Consider the following 14,515-nt stretch of genomic DNA (forward strand, 5'->3'; position numbering starts at 1 on the left):
GGTGTGAGATTTATCAGAATGATCACTTAGTGAGTTATGCAATGTCTAATCACTGGAGTGTATACCTGAAACTAATATAATAGTGTATGTCAATTATAATTTAAAATAAAAAATGACAAAATTTAAGAGAGAAAAAACATACTATGATTAATATAACTGCATATAACATACTTTCCCCATTCATCACTAAAACAAAAAATCCAAAGAGTTATAAAAAGTGACAAGTACATGCCCAGATTCATTCATTGATTCAGTAAATATGTACTGAAAACATACTATACACTGAGCACTATTCTAATGCTACTAGGAATACAGATAATTTTAGTACAAAGTATCTACGTTTAAGAACTCCTCACCAACTGGGACCAGTACAAAAACACACTTGCAAAGTAAAAATTAACACAAGTTAATAAAATGGTATTTGGGAGAACAATGACACTCCCATAACAATGAATATTCAACATAGTAACTAGAAGTCTGGTCAGTGCAAAAAGACCAAAAAAATGAGGTATAAATGGAATAGAAGAAACTAAACTCTATATACAGATGAAAGAGAATCCAAGAGATTCACCTGACAAACCATTGACATTAATGAGGAAATTCAGCAAGACTGAAATTAAGATCAAAAAGCAAAATCAATTGTGCTTCTCAATACCAGCAATGACCACCTAAAAAATTACCATTCATAACAGCAACAAAAGTATAAACATTCTAGGTATTAACCTATCAAAGACTGGGTAAAACTGAAATGGATGTATTTTAAAATTTTATTGAAAGACAGAAAACCTGACTAAATGAACACATTTTAGGAATGGAATGACTTAACACTATAGAATATTAATTCTCTGGCCCTGGCTGATGTGGCTCAGTGGGTTGAGCCAAAAAGCTGAAAACCAAAAATCAGCCTGAAAACCAAAAAGTTGCTGGTTCGATTTTCAGTCAGAGCACATGCCTGGCTTGCAGGCCAGGTCCCCAGTTTGGGGTGCATGAGAGGTAACCACACATTGATGTAACCCTCTCTTTCTCCCTCTCTTCCCCTCTCTCTAAAAATAAATAAAATAAAATCTTTAAGAAAATAAAAATAATATTAATTCTCAAAATAATATGTGGATCCAGTGCAACTCCAATCAAAACTCAGCAGAATCTGACTGAGAAGCAAACCAACTCTAAAATGATATTTGAATACAAATTTTAAAATGAAGAAAATGAGAAATTTGCCAACCAGGTACTAACACATATTACAAAGCCATAACAATAAAAGCAATATGGTACTGAATGACAAGTTGACCGATGACGTAGAACAGAGGCCAGAAGCAGACCCGCACCCATGGGATGAGGTAGATGATAGACATGGCATCACAGATCGGAAGGAAAGGATAGGTTACTCAGCAGCTGGTGCTAGAAAACCCACCTCACTAGCAAAAAATAAATCTCAACTTTTCCACAATTTATAAAAACTAAAACTCCTATGAATTAAAGTCTTTTAACCTTCTCTTCTCTCATACAACATAAAGTCTTTTACATAAAAGATAAAACTATAAAGATAATAGAAGAAAATACAGAAGAATATCTTTGTGACTTGTGGTAAAGAAGGATTTCTTTTAGAAAGTCTCAAAACCCACCAACTGTAAGTAAAGCTAACTGGTTTGACTACATCAGAACTAAAGATTACTATTCAACAAAGGACTACAGACAAAATTAATAGAGATGACAGCCTACGAGAAAGGATTTCTAGAATCTAAAACTTACAAGGGATTACTTCTGAAAACTTCTAAAAATCAGAAGAGAAAGCCAGAAAACCTAATTGAAAAACAGGCAAAGACTGTAAAGAGGTAATGTACAAAAAAGAAAATCTAATGACTAGTAAATATATGAAGAAATGCTGCACCTTAGTAGTAATCAGAGAAATGTAATTAAAGTGAGAGGCATCCTACATTCGTGAGAAGGGCACAGTTAGAAAGTCAGAAATATCGAGTGCCCAGGAGATGTGAGGAACCTGAAACCTCGAATATTGTTGTGGGGAGTACGAAGCTGTATAGCCGTTCTGGAGAGCAATCTGTCAGGAAATTAAGTAACCCATGGATCTGTGTCTGGGAGCCCACTCCTAAGCGTACAGTTCAGAGAAATTCACAAGGTGACAACAGGGAGACAAAACAAAGGTGTTCTTGTTTGGGTAGCAATAGGTAGCCTTTTCAGATGGAAAGGTAACCATCGCTAGGCGTGCTAATTACTGCCACATCCTCATCACCAATCCACCCTTCTCTGCTCTACATTATCTTGCTGGGGCTGGGACTTTACTAAGTATAATTTCCCCCTTGCCAAGTGGTGCCCTGTTGGCTTCCATTGGCAGAACCTAACAGGGAAAAGACTGGAAGGAAGAAGAAGGGAAATTTTCACCCCTGTTCTGCTTGCTATTTGTATCTTTGATGTAAAAGGAACAGGAATATGAGAGGAAGAACTCTGTGTTGAATATATCAAATTTGAAGTACAGTGAGTATGGGAGTGGAAATAAAACCCTTAAGCATTCCTTACTGTTCTTTCGCTACTAAGTCTCTCATTCTTTATAATCATTCTTCTGATAAGTCAAAAAAACAAACAAACAAAAAAACCCCAGAAATGAAATACTAGGTAGGGAAGGGAGAGACAGAGTTCTATCACTTTCTACAGGTGATACTTTTCGGATCATTCTAAAATGCAAATGTAATCATGTTTCTCCTCTGTCTAAAACCTTTCCTTAACAGAAGGAAAGGTTTTCCCTGGTGGGATCTATTACGGAAACACCTACCAGGCGTTGTATAAATCTGGTATCTGCCTCATTTAATACACTCCACCACTCATTCTCTCTTCCAAGAGTCAAATCTATTTATACAAGGCCATGCTGGCCTTCCTTCTGGCCTCAGAGCATTTTTCCATCATCCCCCACTCTTCCTTTACCTAGACAACTTCAATTTATCTTCTAGTTCTGTAAATAGGAATTTCTGCTTTATGGAAATGGATTAACCATATTATTTCTATTCCGCTTGCTATGCAAAATCAAAAACTCTGGGCATTTTATATGAAACAAGCATAAGATGATGATGGGAGGTGGAGAGAAAAAGGCAGATTGGTTAGGAACTTCTGGACCTAACAACACAGTGGTAAGTTCTCTGGGTTTTCTTTCTGCCTTCTATATTCTAAATTTGGAGCTAAAGAAGCTGGCGACTAGAAATACCAGTGGGCACAAACAAAATAACACCAGTGAAAGCCCACTCTAACCATCCAAAAGACCAATAAATGGGTAACCTAGCAAGGCAGAAAACTTTTAGATAATAACCACTCTATCTCAGCCAAGCACCCCAGAAAAAACGTAGATCCACTCTCACTAATATGATAAAGGTCCAGTGGGAAGCCAGGACTTTTATCCTCTTCAGTAGTAATGAGCTCCCTCTTCCACCACAGTATCAGTAAAGATCCTTTGGAGACCCTGTCCTTCCACCTGCCCCCCCACAACCTAGCAATACAGTCACATGCTACTTAATGATGCAGATACATTCTGAAAAATCTGTCACTGGGTGATTTCGTCCAGTGTGAACATCACAAACTATATTTACACAAACCTAGATAGTGGCCTACTAACACTTAGGTTATATAGTATATAGTATACTGCTCCCAGGCTACAAGTCTGCACAGTGTGGTACTGTACAAAACAACATGAGATCAAATCAAGCACAAGAGAAAATGATGCACTCAAGAGACAGACTAAGACCAGATGTATGAGGCTGCTGCCAGCATAAGGCAGCATAGTGCTTTACAGCAAACTTTTTTTTTAATAAGTAGAAGAAGCCCTGGCTGGCGTAGCTCAGTGGATTGAGCACGGGCCTTCGAACCAAAGGATCACACTTTGATTCTCAGGGCACATGCCTGGGTTGCAGGTCAATTCCCAGCAGGGGTCGCACAAAAGGCAACCATACATTGATGTTTCTCTCCCTCTCTCCTTCCCTTCACCTCTAAAAGATAAATAAATAAAATTTAAAATAAATAAGTAGAAGGAATCCACTCTAAAATACCAATAAAAAGTATCATATAGTAAATACATAAACCAGTAACATAGTCATTTATATCATTATAGAGTATTATGTACTCTACATAATTGTGCTATACTTCTATATGATTGGCAGCACAGTAGGTTTACACTATCACCACAAATACATGAGTAATGCGTTGCATCCTTTGTTGAACCAGTGCATCATTATGCAGTGCCCCTACCTGCCCACTAGGGTGGTATCCATGGGAACCTGGTGTAGAACCTAGACTTCTACTCTCACTTGCAGCAACAAGGTAGAGAACACCCCCTCTTTCTCCTGTCTGAGTCTATCAAAATAAGGCAGCTAAAACAGAAGGTTTAAATAAGATCCAAAGGAGCAGAGTAGTACAAAAGAAGCATGTTGGGCCCATGAGTAAGAGCCAGAGTCTTACTGAAAATTACATTTTGCTGTATATAATGCACACTATTTTTTTGCCCAAAGTATTTGAGGGAAAAATAAGGGTGTACATTATATATGGGTAGTACTAATTCCCTAGCTATATAAATGTTTTTAATTATTTTATTTATGCTATTTATTAAAAGTGTAACTCTAGCCCTGGCTGGTATAGCTCTGCCCTAGCTCTGAGGCCAGTGGAGTGAGTGTGGGCTGCAAACCAAAAGGTTGTCAGTTCGATTCCCAGTCAGGGCACATGCCTGGGTTGCAGGCCAGGTCCCCAGTAGGGGGCAGGTAAGAGTCAACCACACACTGATGTTTCTCTCCCTCTCTTTCTCCTTCCCTTCCCTCCTCTCTAAAAAATTAATAAGTAAATAAAATTTTTTAAAATAAAATAAAATAAATAAAAGTGTAACTCTAGAAAGCAAGGATATCTGTGTGCAGAATAATAACCTGGAATACAATAATCAGTTTTATATATAAATAAAATATTTATTTAAAAATTAAAATAAAAGTTTTTTCCCTGAAAGTTTGGGCCAAAATGTGGGTGTGCATTATACGCAGTGAAATACGGTACTTGTCAACCAGGAAGATCTCAAACTGAATGAAAAAAAGTGAATCTAGACAGCGGGAGAGAGAGAGAGAAGTTAAAATTAACTGTGAGAAGTTAAAAAGTTTTAAAGGAGCCATTGTATAACTGCTTCAATGAACAACTAAGAACATGCTTGAAACAAATGAAAAAGTAGAAAATCTCAGTAAAGAAATAGAAGATATAAATAAAATGGAAATTTTACAATATAAAAAATATAATAACCAAAATAAAAAACTTCAAAGGAGTAAAGAGTTCTGGCCAAGGTGGAGGCATAGGTAGAAACCCTTTGCTTCCTTGTACAACCAAAAGGAAGATAACAACCAATCTAAACCAATAAACAACCAAAACTGTTGGAAAATCAAACTGCATGGAACTCAAACAACCAAGGAATTTAAAAAAAATCAATCAGAACAACCAGACTAGTAAGGCGGACCTCGAGGGCAGATCAGAAAAAACACAGAAAAACCACAGCAAGGCGGCTCAAGGGCAGGGCTGACTACCTAGCTCAGTGAAGCTGCAGGGGAGGGGTTGACTTAAGGGGAAAACTGAGACTCAGAGCTGACTCTGGGCTAAGGCTGGGGTTGCCACAGTGAGAGATACTTCCAATCTGACTCCAGAGTTTGTTGGAAAGTGTGCTCCAGACAGCAGGCAAGTTGCATTGTTCCTTCTCTGGCCCCTCCCACACAGGCAGCAGCAAAGAGGGTGGCCCTGCCCAGGTGAATACCTAAGGCCCCACCCCCTTACAACCTATCAGCTGCACCAAGACAAAGAAATATGGCCCGAATGAAAGAGCACAGCAAAACCTCAGAACTAAGCCATGAGGATACTGCCAGTCTATCTGACAGAGAATTTAAAGCCCTGGTAATCAAAATGCTCACAGAACTGATTGAGCTTGGTCGAAAAATGAAACAACAAATGAAAGATGCCCAAAATGAAATAAAGCAAAATATTCAGGGAACCAACAGTGACAGGAAGGAAACCAGGATTCAAAGCAACGATCTGGAACAAAAGGAAGAAATAAGCATCCAACTGGATAAGAACAAAGAAACAAGAATCAAAAAAAATGAAGAGAGGCTGAGGACTCTCTGGGACAAGCTGAAATGTTCCAGTATCTGACTTATAGGGGTGCCAAAAGGAGAAGAACTACAACATGAAATTGAAAACTTATTTGGACCAATAATGAAGGAAAACGTCCCAAATCTGGCAAAGAAAATAAACTTTCAGGAAGTCCAGGAAGCCCAGAGAGTCCCAAAGAAGTTGGACCCCAAGGCACATCATCATTAATTTTAACTCAAGATTAAAGATAAAGAGAGAATCTTAAAAGCAGCAGGAAGAAAGGAGACAGTTACGTACAAAGTAGTTCCCATCAGACTGTCAGCTGATTTCTCAAAAGAAACCTTACAGGCAAGAAGGGGCTGGAAAGAAGTATTCCAAGTCATGAAAGGCAAGGACCTCCATCCAAGACGGCTCTATCCAGCAAAGCTATCATTTAGAATGGAAGGGCAGAACTTCTGCCAAGATGGAGGCATAGGTGGAAACACTGTGCCTTCTCCCACAACCAAGTTTGAATACAACAGAGGTTTGAAGAACAAAGACACAGCCAAAGAACAGAAAACTGAATTATACGGAAGTCTGACAACTAACCGTTCAACCAGGACGGTAAGAGGGGCAGAGCCAGCAGCCGAGCAGGGTCGGGCAGGAAAGATCCCCCGACCTAGGCGCGCAAGTAGTCCGGACCCAGTCAGGGTGTGGGGCAGACTGACCAAGATCACACATTCGTGCACAGTGAGACAGACCCCGCAGGCCCCAGGGGGCGAACCCAGTGGTGGAGGGCGAACCCAGTGGTGGAGGGCCATCCACTCGCATGCAGTGGGATGAAACGCACAGGCCCCGGTGACGGTGGCAGCTGCAGCACCTGTGGGGGCCACGGCGGGAGGCGGCAGATGAGACACCATTGCTCCTCATTGACCCCGGCCCCACATACAGCGTCACAACCCAGGGACTGAGTTGTCCTGCTCTGGTGAATACCTAGGGCTCCGATCCTGCGTCGTAACAGGCATGAACAGCCCAAAAGATGGCGCAAGAAGAACTCAAAGTCCCAGAGCCAATAACTCTAAGCGACCGAGAAATTGCCAGCCTCTCAGATGCACAGTTCAAGACACTGTTTATCAGGATGCTCACAGAACTGGTTGATTATAGTCACAAATTAGAGGAACATATGAAGGATAAACTAATTGAAATGAAGGGAGATGCACAGGAAACCAATAGTGATGGAAAGGAAACTGGGACTCAAATAAATGGAATGGACCAGAAGGAAGAAGGAAACATCCAACCAGAAAGGAATGAAGAAATGAGAATTCAAATAAATGAAGAGAGGCTTAGGAACCTCCAGAACATCTTTAAACATTCCAACATCTGGATTATAGGGGTACCAGAAGGGGGAAAGAAACAGCCACGAGTGGAAAACTTATTTGAACAAATAATAAAGGAGAACTTCCCCAGTCTGGCAAAGGAAATAGACTTGCAGGAAATCCAGGAAGCTCAGAGAGCCCCAAAGAAGCTGGACCCAAGAAGGAACACACCAAGGCACATCATAATTACACTATCCAAGATTAAAATGAAGGAGAAAATCCTAGAAGCAGCAAGAGATAAGGGGACAGTCACCTATAAAGGAGTACCCATCAGACTGTCAGCGGATTTCTCAAAAGAGATCTTACAGGCAAGAAAGGGCTGGAAAGAAGTATTCCAAGTCATGAAATCCAAAGACCTACAGCCAAGACTGCCCTATCCAGCAAAGCTTTCATTTAGAATGGAAGGGCAGATAAAGTGCTTCTCAGATAAGGTCAAGTTCAAGGAGTTCATCATCACCAAGACCTTATTTTATGAAATGCTAAAGGGACTTATATAAGAAAAAGAAGATGAAAAATATGAACAGTGAAAGGACAGCAAACTCACAGTTATTAACAACCACACCTAAAACAAAAGCAAACCAAGAGGACAGCTAGATCAGGAGTGGAACCATAGAAATGAAGAACACGTGGAGCATTAGCAACAGGGGAGTGGGAAGAGGAGAAGGGGGGAGAAGGTACAGAAAATAGCATAGACAGTAGGTAGAAAATAGATAGGGGGAGGGCAAGAATAGTAGGGGAAATATAGAATCTAAAGAACTTGAGACACATGGTTATAAACTAAGGGGGGAGAATGGTGGGGGAGGGAGTGTGTGGGTGGAGGGGAATGAAGGGGGGAATAGAACAATTGTAATGGTATAATCAATAAAATATATTTTAAAAAAAGAAAAAAAAATAGAATGGAAGGGCAGACAAAGTGCTTCCCAGATAAGGTCAAGATCAAGGAGTTCATCATCACCAAGCCCTTATGATATGAAACTTTAATGGGACTTATCTAAAGAAGATAAAAATATAAATAATAAAATGACAACAAACTCACAACTATCAACAAATGAACCTAAAAGAAAAGACAAACAATGAAAACTAAAACTAAGCAAACAACCAGAACAGGAACAGAATCAGAGAAATGGACATCACACAGAGGTAGTTCAGTGGGGAGGAGGAAGGGAGGAATAGGGGGAAAAGGTACAGGGAAGAAGAAGCATGCTTAGTTTGCATAAAATAGAGGGGGAGAGATAAAAATGGTATAGGAAACAGAGGACTCAAATAACTTACGTGTACAACCCATGGACATGAACTAAGGTGGGGAACGCTGGCGGGTTGGAGGGCAGGGTGGAGGGTGGATAAAGAGGAGAAAATTGGGTAAACTAATAGTATAATCAATAAAAATTACTTTTAAAAAAAGCTCAAAGGATAGGGTCAACAGTGAAATGGAGAGGACAGAGGAAAAAATCAGTAAACTGTAAGAAATTACTCAACACAACACAGAAAAAAATGGCTAGGAAAATAAAGAACATAGTCTCAAGGTCTTGTGGGACTAAACTAAAATATCTAGCATTCATATCACTGGAGTCTCAGGAAAGGAGAAATAGGGCAGGATAGAAAAAGTACTATGAAAAATTCAGCTAAAAACTTCAAATTTGGCAAAACACAGAAGCCTAAAGATTAAAGAAGCTAAGAAAACTCCAAACGAGACAAACTCAAAGAATCCACTGCAAGACACATCAAAGTCATTTCTGAGCAGTAACAGGTTAGGTCTCAGTTAACTCCTAACTATTTTTTAGCACTCTGTCTAAATTAGGCTCTCCTAATATGCTATCCCACTGCACACTGGTACACTTCCTTCGTAAGACTCACCACATTTTTAATTACTTGCTCAATGTAATCTTCTCTATTAAGTCATAAATTCCATAAAAGTGGGGACTTGGTCATTGTTACATCATAGCACTTAATTAAGTGTCTATCAAATAAAAGTTGCTTAATTAATATTTGGTGAACAAGAAATTAATAAATAATTCTTCTTCAAAAAAAATCCCCTCTTAACTACCAATCTATTTATCCTTTTCTCAAAACTGTTCCAGAGACTCACCTCTTGATTGGTTGTGACTGCTTCCAGGTTGGCCTGCCCTTACCTTATTAGTTTGTAGAATTCTTGCATGAAATGCAGCTGGCCAGGCATGAAGCAACAAGTAAGCATAGGAGCGAATGGCATAAACTGGAGAATATTCCCAAGTCTGAAACCCCTTCCCATAGATGAGGTAGTGTGTCTGAAAGTACAAAACAGGTGAATTCAGGGTTATATTGGCCAAAAATCCTTGTTAAAAGGAGGCAGGTAAAGTTTTTGAGCAAAAATATTAATGAGAAAAAAGTACACAAAAAGTTGAAACTCTCAACAAGACTTGCAACTAATGGATAAGAATCAAAATTATACAATATTGTAAAATATTAGGACATTATAAATTCTCTAAGACTATTGTGTGGCCAACATTAAAAGTTTAATTTTACCTTCTGCTTATTTTTTAAATACTTTCTAGCCAATACAGTGATGTTCTAAATCTTATATTTTACTTAAACCACCTACTGGCTATTTATTTTTTTATGAAAAATGAGATTAGAAAATTTCAATTCTGAATTTTCTATAATAGGAAGTCAACAGATTTATAAATTTACATGTCAAGAAATAGAATATAAGCACACTAGTAACAATGTTTATTTTGGTAAACATCAGAAGAAATAACTAAGAGAGTTGAAAGGACTGGGATTTGAACATAAGAAGTGGAACAGAGAGCTACTGTTTTTTCCTTAAAGTTCTTTAGTAACAGTTAACTTTTAAAACTATCTCAAAGTATTATTTTTACTAAAAAACGTTTAAAAAAGTATAAATTACACCTCTACAATTTTTTAAATTAAGTTTTTCCTCACCTGAAGACATTTTTTTCATTGCTTTTAGAGAGAGAGAGTGGGAGAGAGGGAGAGAAACATTGATGGGAGACAGAAACACCAAAGTGAGACAAAAACATTGATTGGTTGCCATCTGCACATGCCTGGACCAGGAATACACACCTAGAAGGGGGATGGAACCAAAACCTAGGTATGTGCCCTGAGAATTTAACCCACAACCCTTTGGTTACCAGATGATGCTCCAATCAACCACACAAGCCAGAGCTTTATTGATTTTTTTTTCTTTTTAGAGAGAGAAAGGAATGGGGAGGGGGGGAGAGAAGGGGAGGGAGGGAGAGAGAGAAACATTAAACATAAAACATTTCTTGTTCCCGTTATTTATTGCATGCACTGGCTGATTCTTGTGTGTGCCCTGACAGGGGAATGAACCCACAACCTTTGAATATCAGGATGATGCTCTCACCAACTGAGCTAGCTACCCAATCATGGCTACAAATTACATCTTTTCGTAAAATAACCAAATACCCTACAGCTTTCAATAGTTACTACTGCTAAATCATCAGCTTAGAATACAAAAGTGAAAGTGAAGTTACTACTAGTAGTTACATTTGTATACAGTATTTATATTTTGATTGGCAATGAGGTCCCAAGCAGTGAAATCAAGAACAATAACAACAACAAAAATACCCAAAGAAATCACCTACTGGTTCCCAGTAGTTGAATGTTTCATCACAGTCAGAGATGTTGCTCAGGAGAGCAGCACATAATCTTGCTGAGAGCAAACATTTGAAAGCAGTTGATCCTTCAGGTGCCCAAACTTGTCCTGCTTTGTTCCCAGATAACCTGCTCAGAGCAAAAAAAAACAAAAACAAAAGCAAAAAAAGGAAAAGAAAAAAATAAGTGTCTGAAAGGACCTACTAACTAGAAAGACTAAAACAAAGCAAAAAAAGACAAGAATGGGAAGGGACACTGAAACACTGAAGTATTCACCTATAAAAGCGAACAGTTAGTAGTTCTGAGTAGATCAACCTTAATAATCCCTTCCATTTCCTGTTTTTCAGGTGTAAGCTACCTCGTACACTTGAGTTCCAGGCATCTACGGCGCTCCATTTACCCCAAGTCAACTAATCACTCACTTGAAGATCACAAAGCTCTCATCCTGTTCCTTATTTTTACAAGGTCATGGCTTTCCATGGCTGTATTCATTTGCCTATTTTCCAATGTACAGAGGCCTAACATGTGCAAGGTACGGTAATCTCTTCGAAATCCGTATGTTGGCAGCTTCTTCAACGCAGTCCTAACCTGCAGTTCCCGGGCTTGGGGAGAGAGGTGGTTGCTCGTGCTGGAGGAAGGGTCATGACTTTGGGGAGAATGAAGAAAACAGTGAGGGACAGTGGAGAAAGGTATCCTCTTTCCTCCTGCCAACTCAAACACCAAGACGCCAGACCACGCCTGGGCCAGGAGCATCACAGACCCGCACCCCAGGGTTTTTTTACAGCAAAGATGGGACCCGAGGTAGGGACTCTAGGACGCTGACACAGCCAGGAAGAGCAGAAGGACCTGCATACAAAGGTCGGGACCTTCCTGCAAGAAAGCTGTTCCGGGCGAAGCCCGGCACCGCTTCGCTAGACCCTCCGAGGGGCGCTCGCCCGGCCACGCCCCCGCCACGCCCGCACACCTACTCTGTCCGGGGCTCCGCGCTGCCCGCCTCCCGGCTGCTCAGCAGCTCCCGCAGCTTGTCCGCAGCCCAGCCTGTGTCCCCGCCACTGCTCCCGCTTCCCTTCAGGCGCTGCCGAGCCCCTCGACTCGCCATGGCCAACGTGGAAGAAAAAAGCAGAATTCGGCACCCTACAAATACCGTGAGCAGGAGACTGCTTTGGCTGGCAAACGGTGTCCGCGGAGGGACAAAATACCTTGACATGCGCAGAAAAGACTAAATTATGACGTTATGGGGTCAAATGGGGCAAATCCCTGAGTAGAAAAGAAATAGGACCTGAGACTACGCTTTACTATTACAGCTATTCCTTCTACATACTTGTAACTCTGGCCTTTCCTCCCTCCAGCTCTTCACTTTTCAGCATTTTCCACAATCCTACAAAACCATTCTTCAACCCCCCCATTTAAAAGAAAGCACCAGTAGAAAGCAGTAAACTCTGCAAAGTACGTGGAACTATTCAGTTAAAAATCATAGCACAGCTGTTTACCAAGGGGTAAGTCCTTAAAAGATCACTGACCACTTGCTGCCTATTTTGTTAGGAATGGTAAGGAGAGCCCGCAGGTCATGAACTGCTTCAGCGAGACACAGCTGTAATGGCAGAATACAGAGTGAGGGGGAAAAAGTGAAAAATTCTATGCAGCATATTCACTCAGACACCCATGGCCTCTGTTGCCATTACAGCATTATGGTGAGCATTTAAACAGATTTTATCCTTTTAAAATTTAATACTCATAACAACCATGTTTTATTGAGAAGAAAACTGAGGCCCAAGGTCACACAGCTGGGAAATGGTGCAGCCATATTCCAATCCAGGCCCAATTCAACCTAGGAGCAATATTCCAACTCGGGACGTAATACAAAGTCCATGCTCATCCAACCAGATCAAGAGAAGACCCCTGTTTTCATACAGGCATTTTTACATGGGCATCTTCATGATATCATGCCTGTGATTTTCAGGAGTCATTCACCTGCTCCTGACATTCTGCCTACTCCCTCAGTCACAGCTCTACCCCACCCTATGAAGCTCTGTACCAGTAACTAAAACAAATTTATAGGGGGAACTGCTAACACTGACAGGGTCCCAGGTTATAATTTCATACTAAAAATTCTGAAGTATTGAAAATGGCAATTGAGCATATTGCTCAATTTCCACACACAATTATTGCTTACCAGGTTCAGATATCCCAGCCTAGCTCTATCTCATACATCCCATCTCCTTTTCAGTTCACTCTAATCCAGGCCCATGTCTGCCTCTACTGAGAACTACTAGGATAGCATCCTTACAGGGATTTCCCATCTCAAATTCATCCTGTGCAACATTGTCCAATTAATTTTCAAAAGCACTACTTTTGTGTCACTTCCTTGGTTAAACACAATTTTCCTATTGCCTGTCAAATAAAGTACAAACTCCTTATTTTAGCAACCACAGTCTTTCATGAACTAACTCCAGTCCTATTTCTAATCTTATCTTCTACTACCTTCCTATACACATTTTACATTCCAATTAACTAGCTTGAAAAGTACCCCAAATACTCCATTAGCTGTCTCTGCTCATGTATGCCCTGTCTGGAATGCATGGCCTCCCTACCTAACAATCCTCCCATGACACCCCTGCCCTTGTTTTAAGATCCAGCTCAAATGCTGCTTCAGTCACCTACCAGGCACGAATGGGGATGGAAGAAAGCTATAAATCCCTTACCTGCCTTTAGTGAGCTTACAGTCCACATGGAGATCTAAGCAATACATGTTTGCATATGAGATTCCTTGATGTCCCTATGCCGGTTTTCCCATTTGCTAATGACACTCTATTATTCCAGTTGCTCAGGTCAAAAACCTAGGGATCCTGCTTGATCCCTTTATTTCTCTAACTCCACACCCTCTACCCATCCATATGTTTAATTCATCAGCAAACTCTCCTAATAATTATCCAGTCCAACAACTTCATACACACTGGCCTAGGTCACCATTATCTCATTTGCACTATGATAATAGCCTCCTAATTTGTTTCTCTGCTTCCATTTCTTGCCTTTCTGTATATGCTCTTCTCCAAATATAAGAATAAATAAGACAGTTATTTCCTTCACAAAGTCTATGATATAATTCCAATTGGTGAAGCCTAATTATTAATTAACAGAAACATTTATTAAATCACATCGAGTACCCCATTCCTCAGAGTCCTGAGCTGAGCCAATCTCCTAGTGTTCCTTACAGATGTTTACAATAGAAGCCCCCCATATCTAGGGGAGCAAATTTTAGAGTTAATCACAGTTGAGGGATTCCTGTTGAAGACTAGATAAAGAGAAGTAACAAAGTGGCAGAAGGAACCTGGGCTGTAGAGTCAGATGGATCTAAGTATGAACTCAAAATCTGACACTTATTAGTTCCATGACTTTAATAAGAGTAGTCAATTACTGATTAAAAATGATGATGATGATACCAA

The 14,515-nt window shown here is 40.1% G+C and overlaps 1 protein-coding gene across 4 annotated transcripts in view; it reads right to left on the reverse strand.

Moving 5' to 3' along the window:
* ALG9 (ALG9 alpha-1,2-mannosyltransferase) overlaps positions 1–12,264 on the reverse strand; it is a 169,634-nt gene extending 157,370 nt beyond the window's left edge. For 3 of the 4 annotated variants that reach the window (XM_037065562.1, XM_037065559.1, XM_037065561.1), the window contains exons 1-3: positions 12,041–12,264; positions 11,063–11,201; positions 9,590–9,724 (exon numbers count right to left, since the gene is read on the reverse strand). In XM_037065562.1, coding sequence (XP_036921457.1) covers positions 9,590–9,724; positions 11,063–11,201; positions 12,041–12,171 — 405 coding nt within the window. In that variant the 5' untranslated portion in view covers positions 12,172–12,264. Of the gene's footprint in view, positions 1–9,589; positions 9,725–11,062; positions 11,202–12,036 lie in introns of all 4 variants that reach the window. The other variant, XM_037065563.1, reaches the window with a different exon arrangement.
* Between the last annotated feature and the right edge of the window lie 2,251 nt (positions 12,265–14,515).

This window comes from Sturnira hondurensis, unplaced genomic scaffold, assembly GCF_014824575.4.
Source record: "Sturnira hondurensis isolate 20B ecotype Veracruz unplaced genomic scaffold, ASM1482457v3 Scaffold0015793, whole genome shotgun sequence".
Classification (NCBI taxonomy): Eukaryota; Metazoa; Chordata; class Mammalia; order Chiroptera; family Phyllostomidae; genus Sturnira; species Sturnira hondurensis.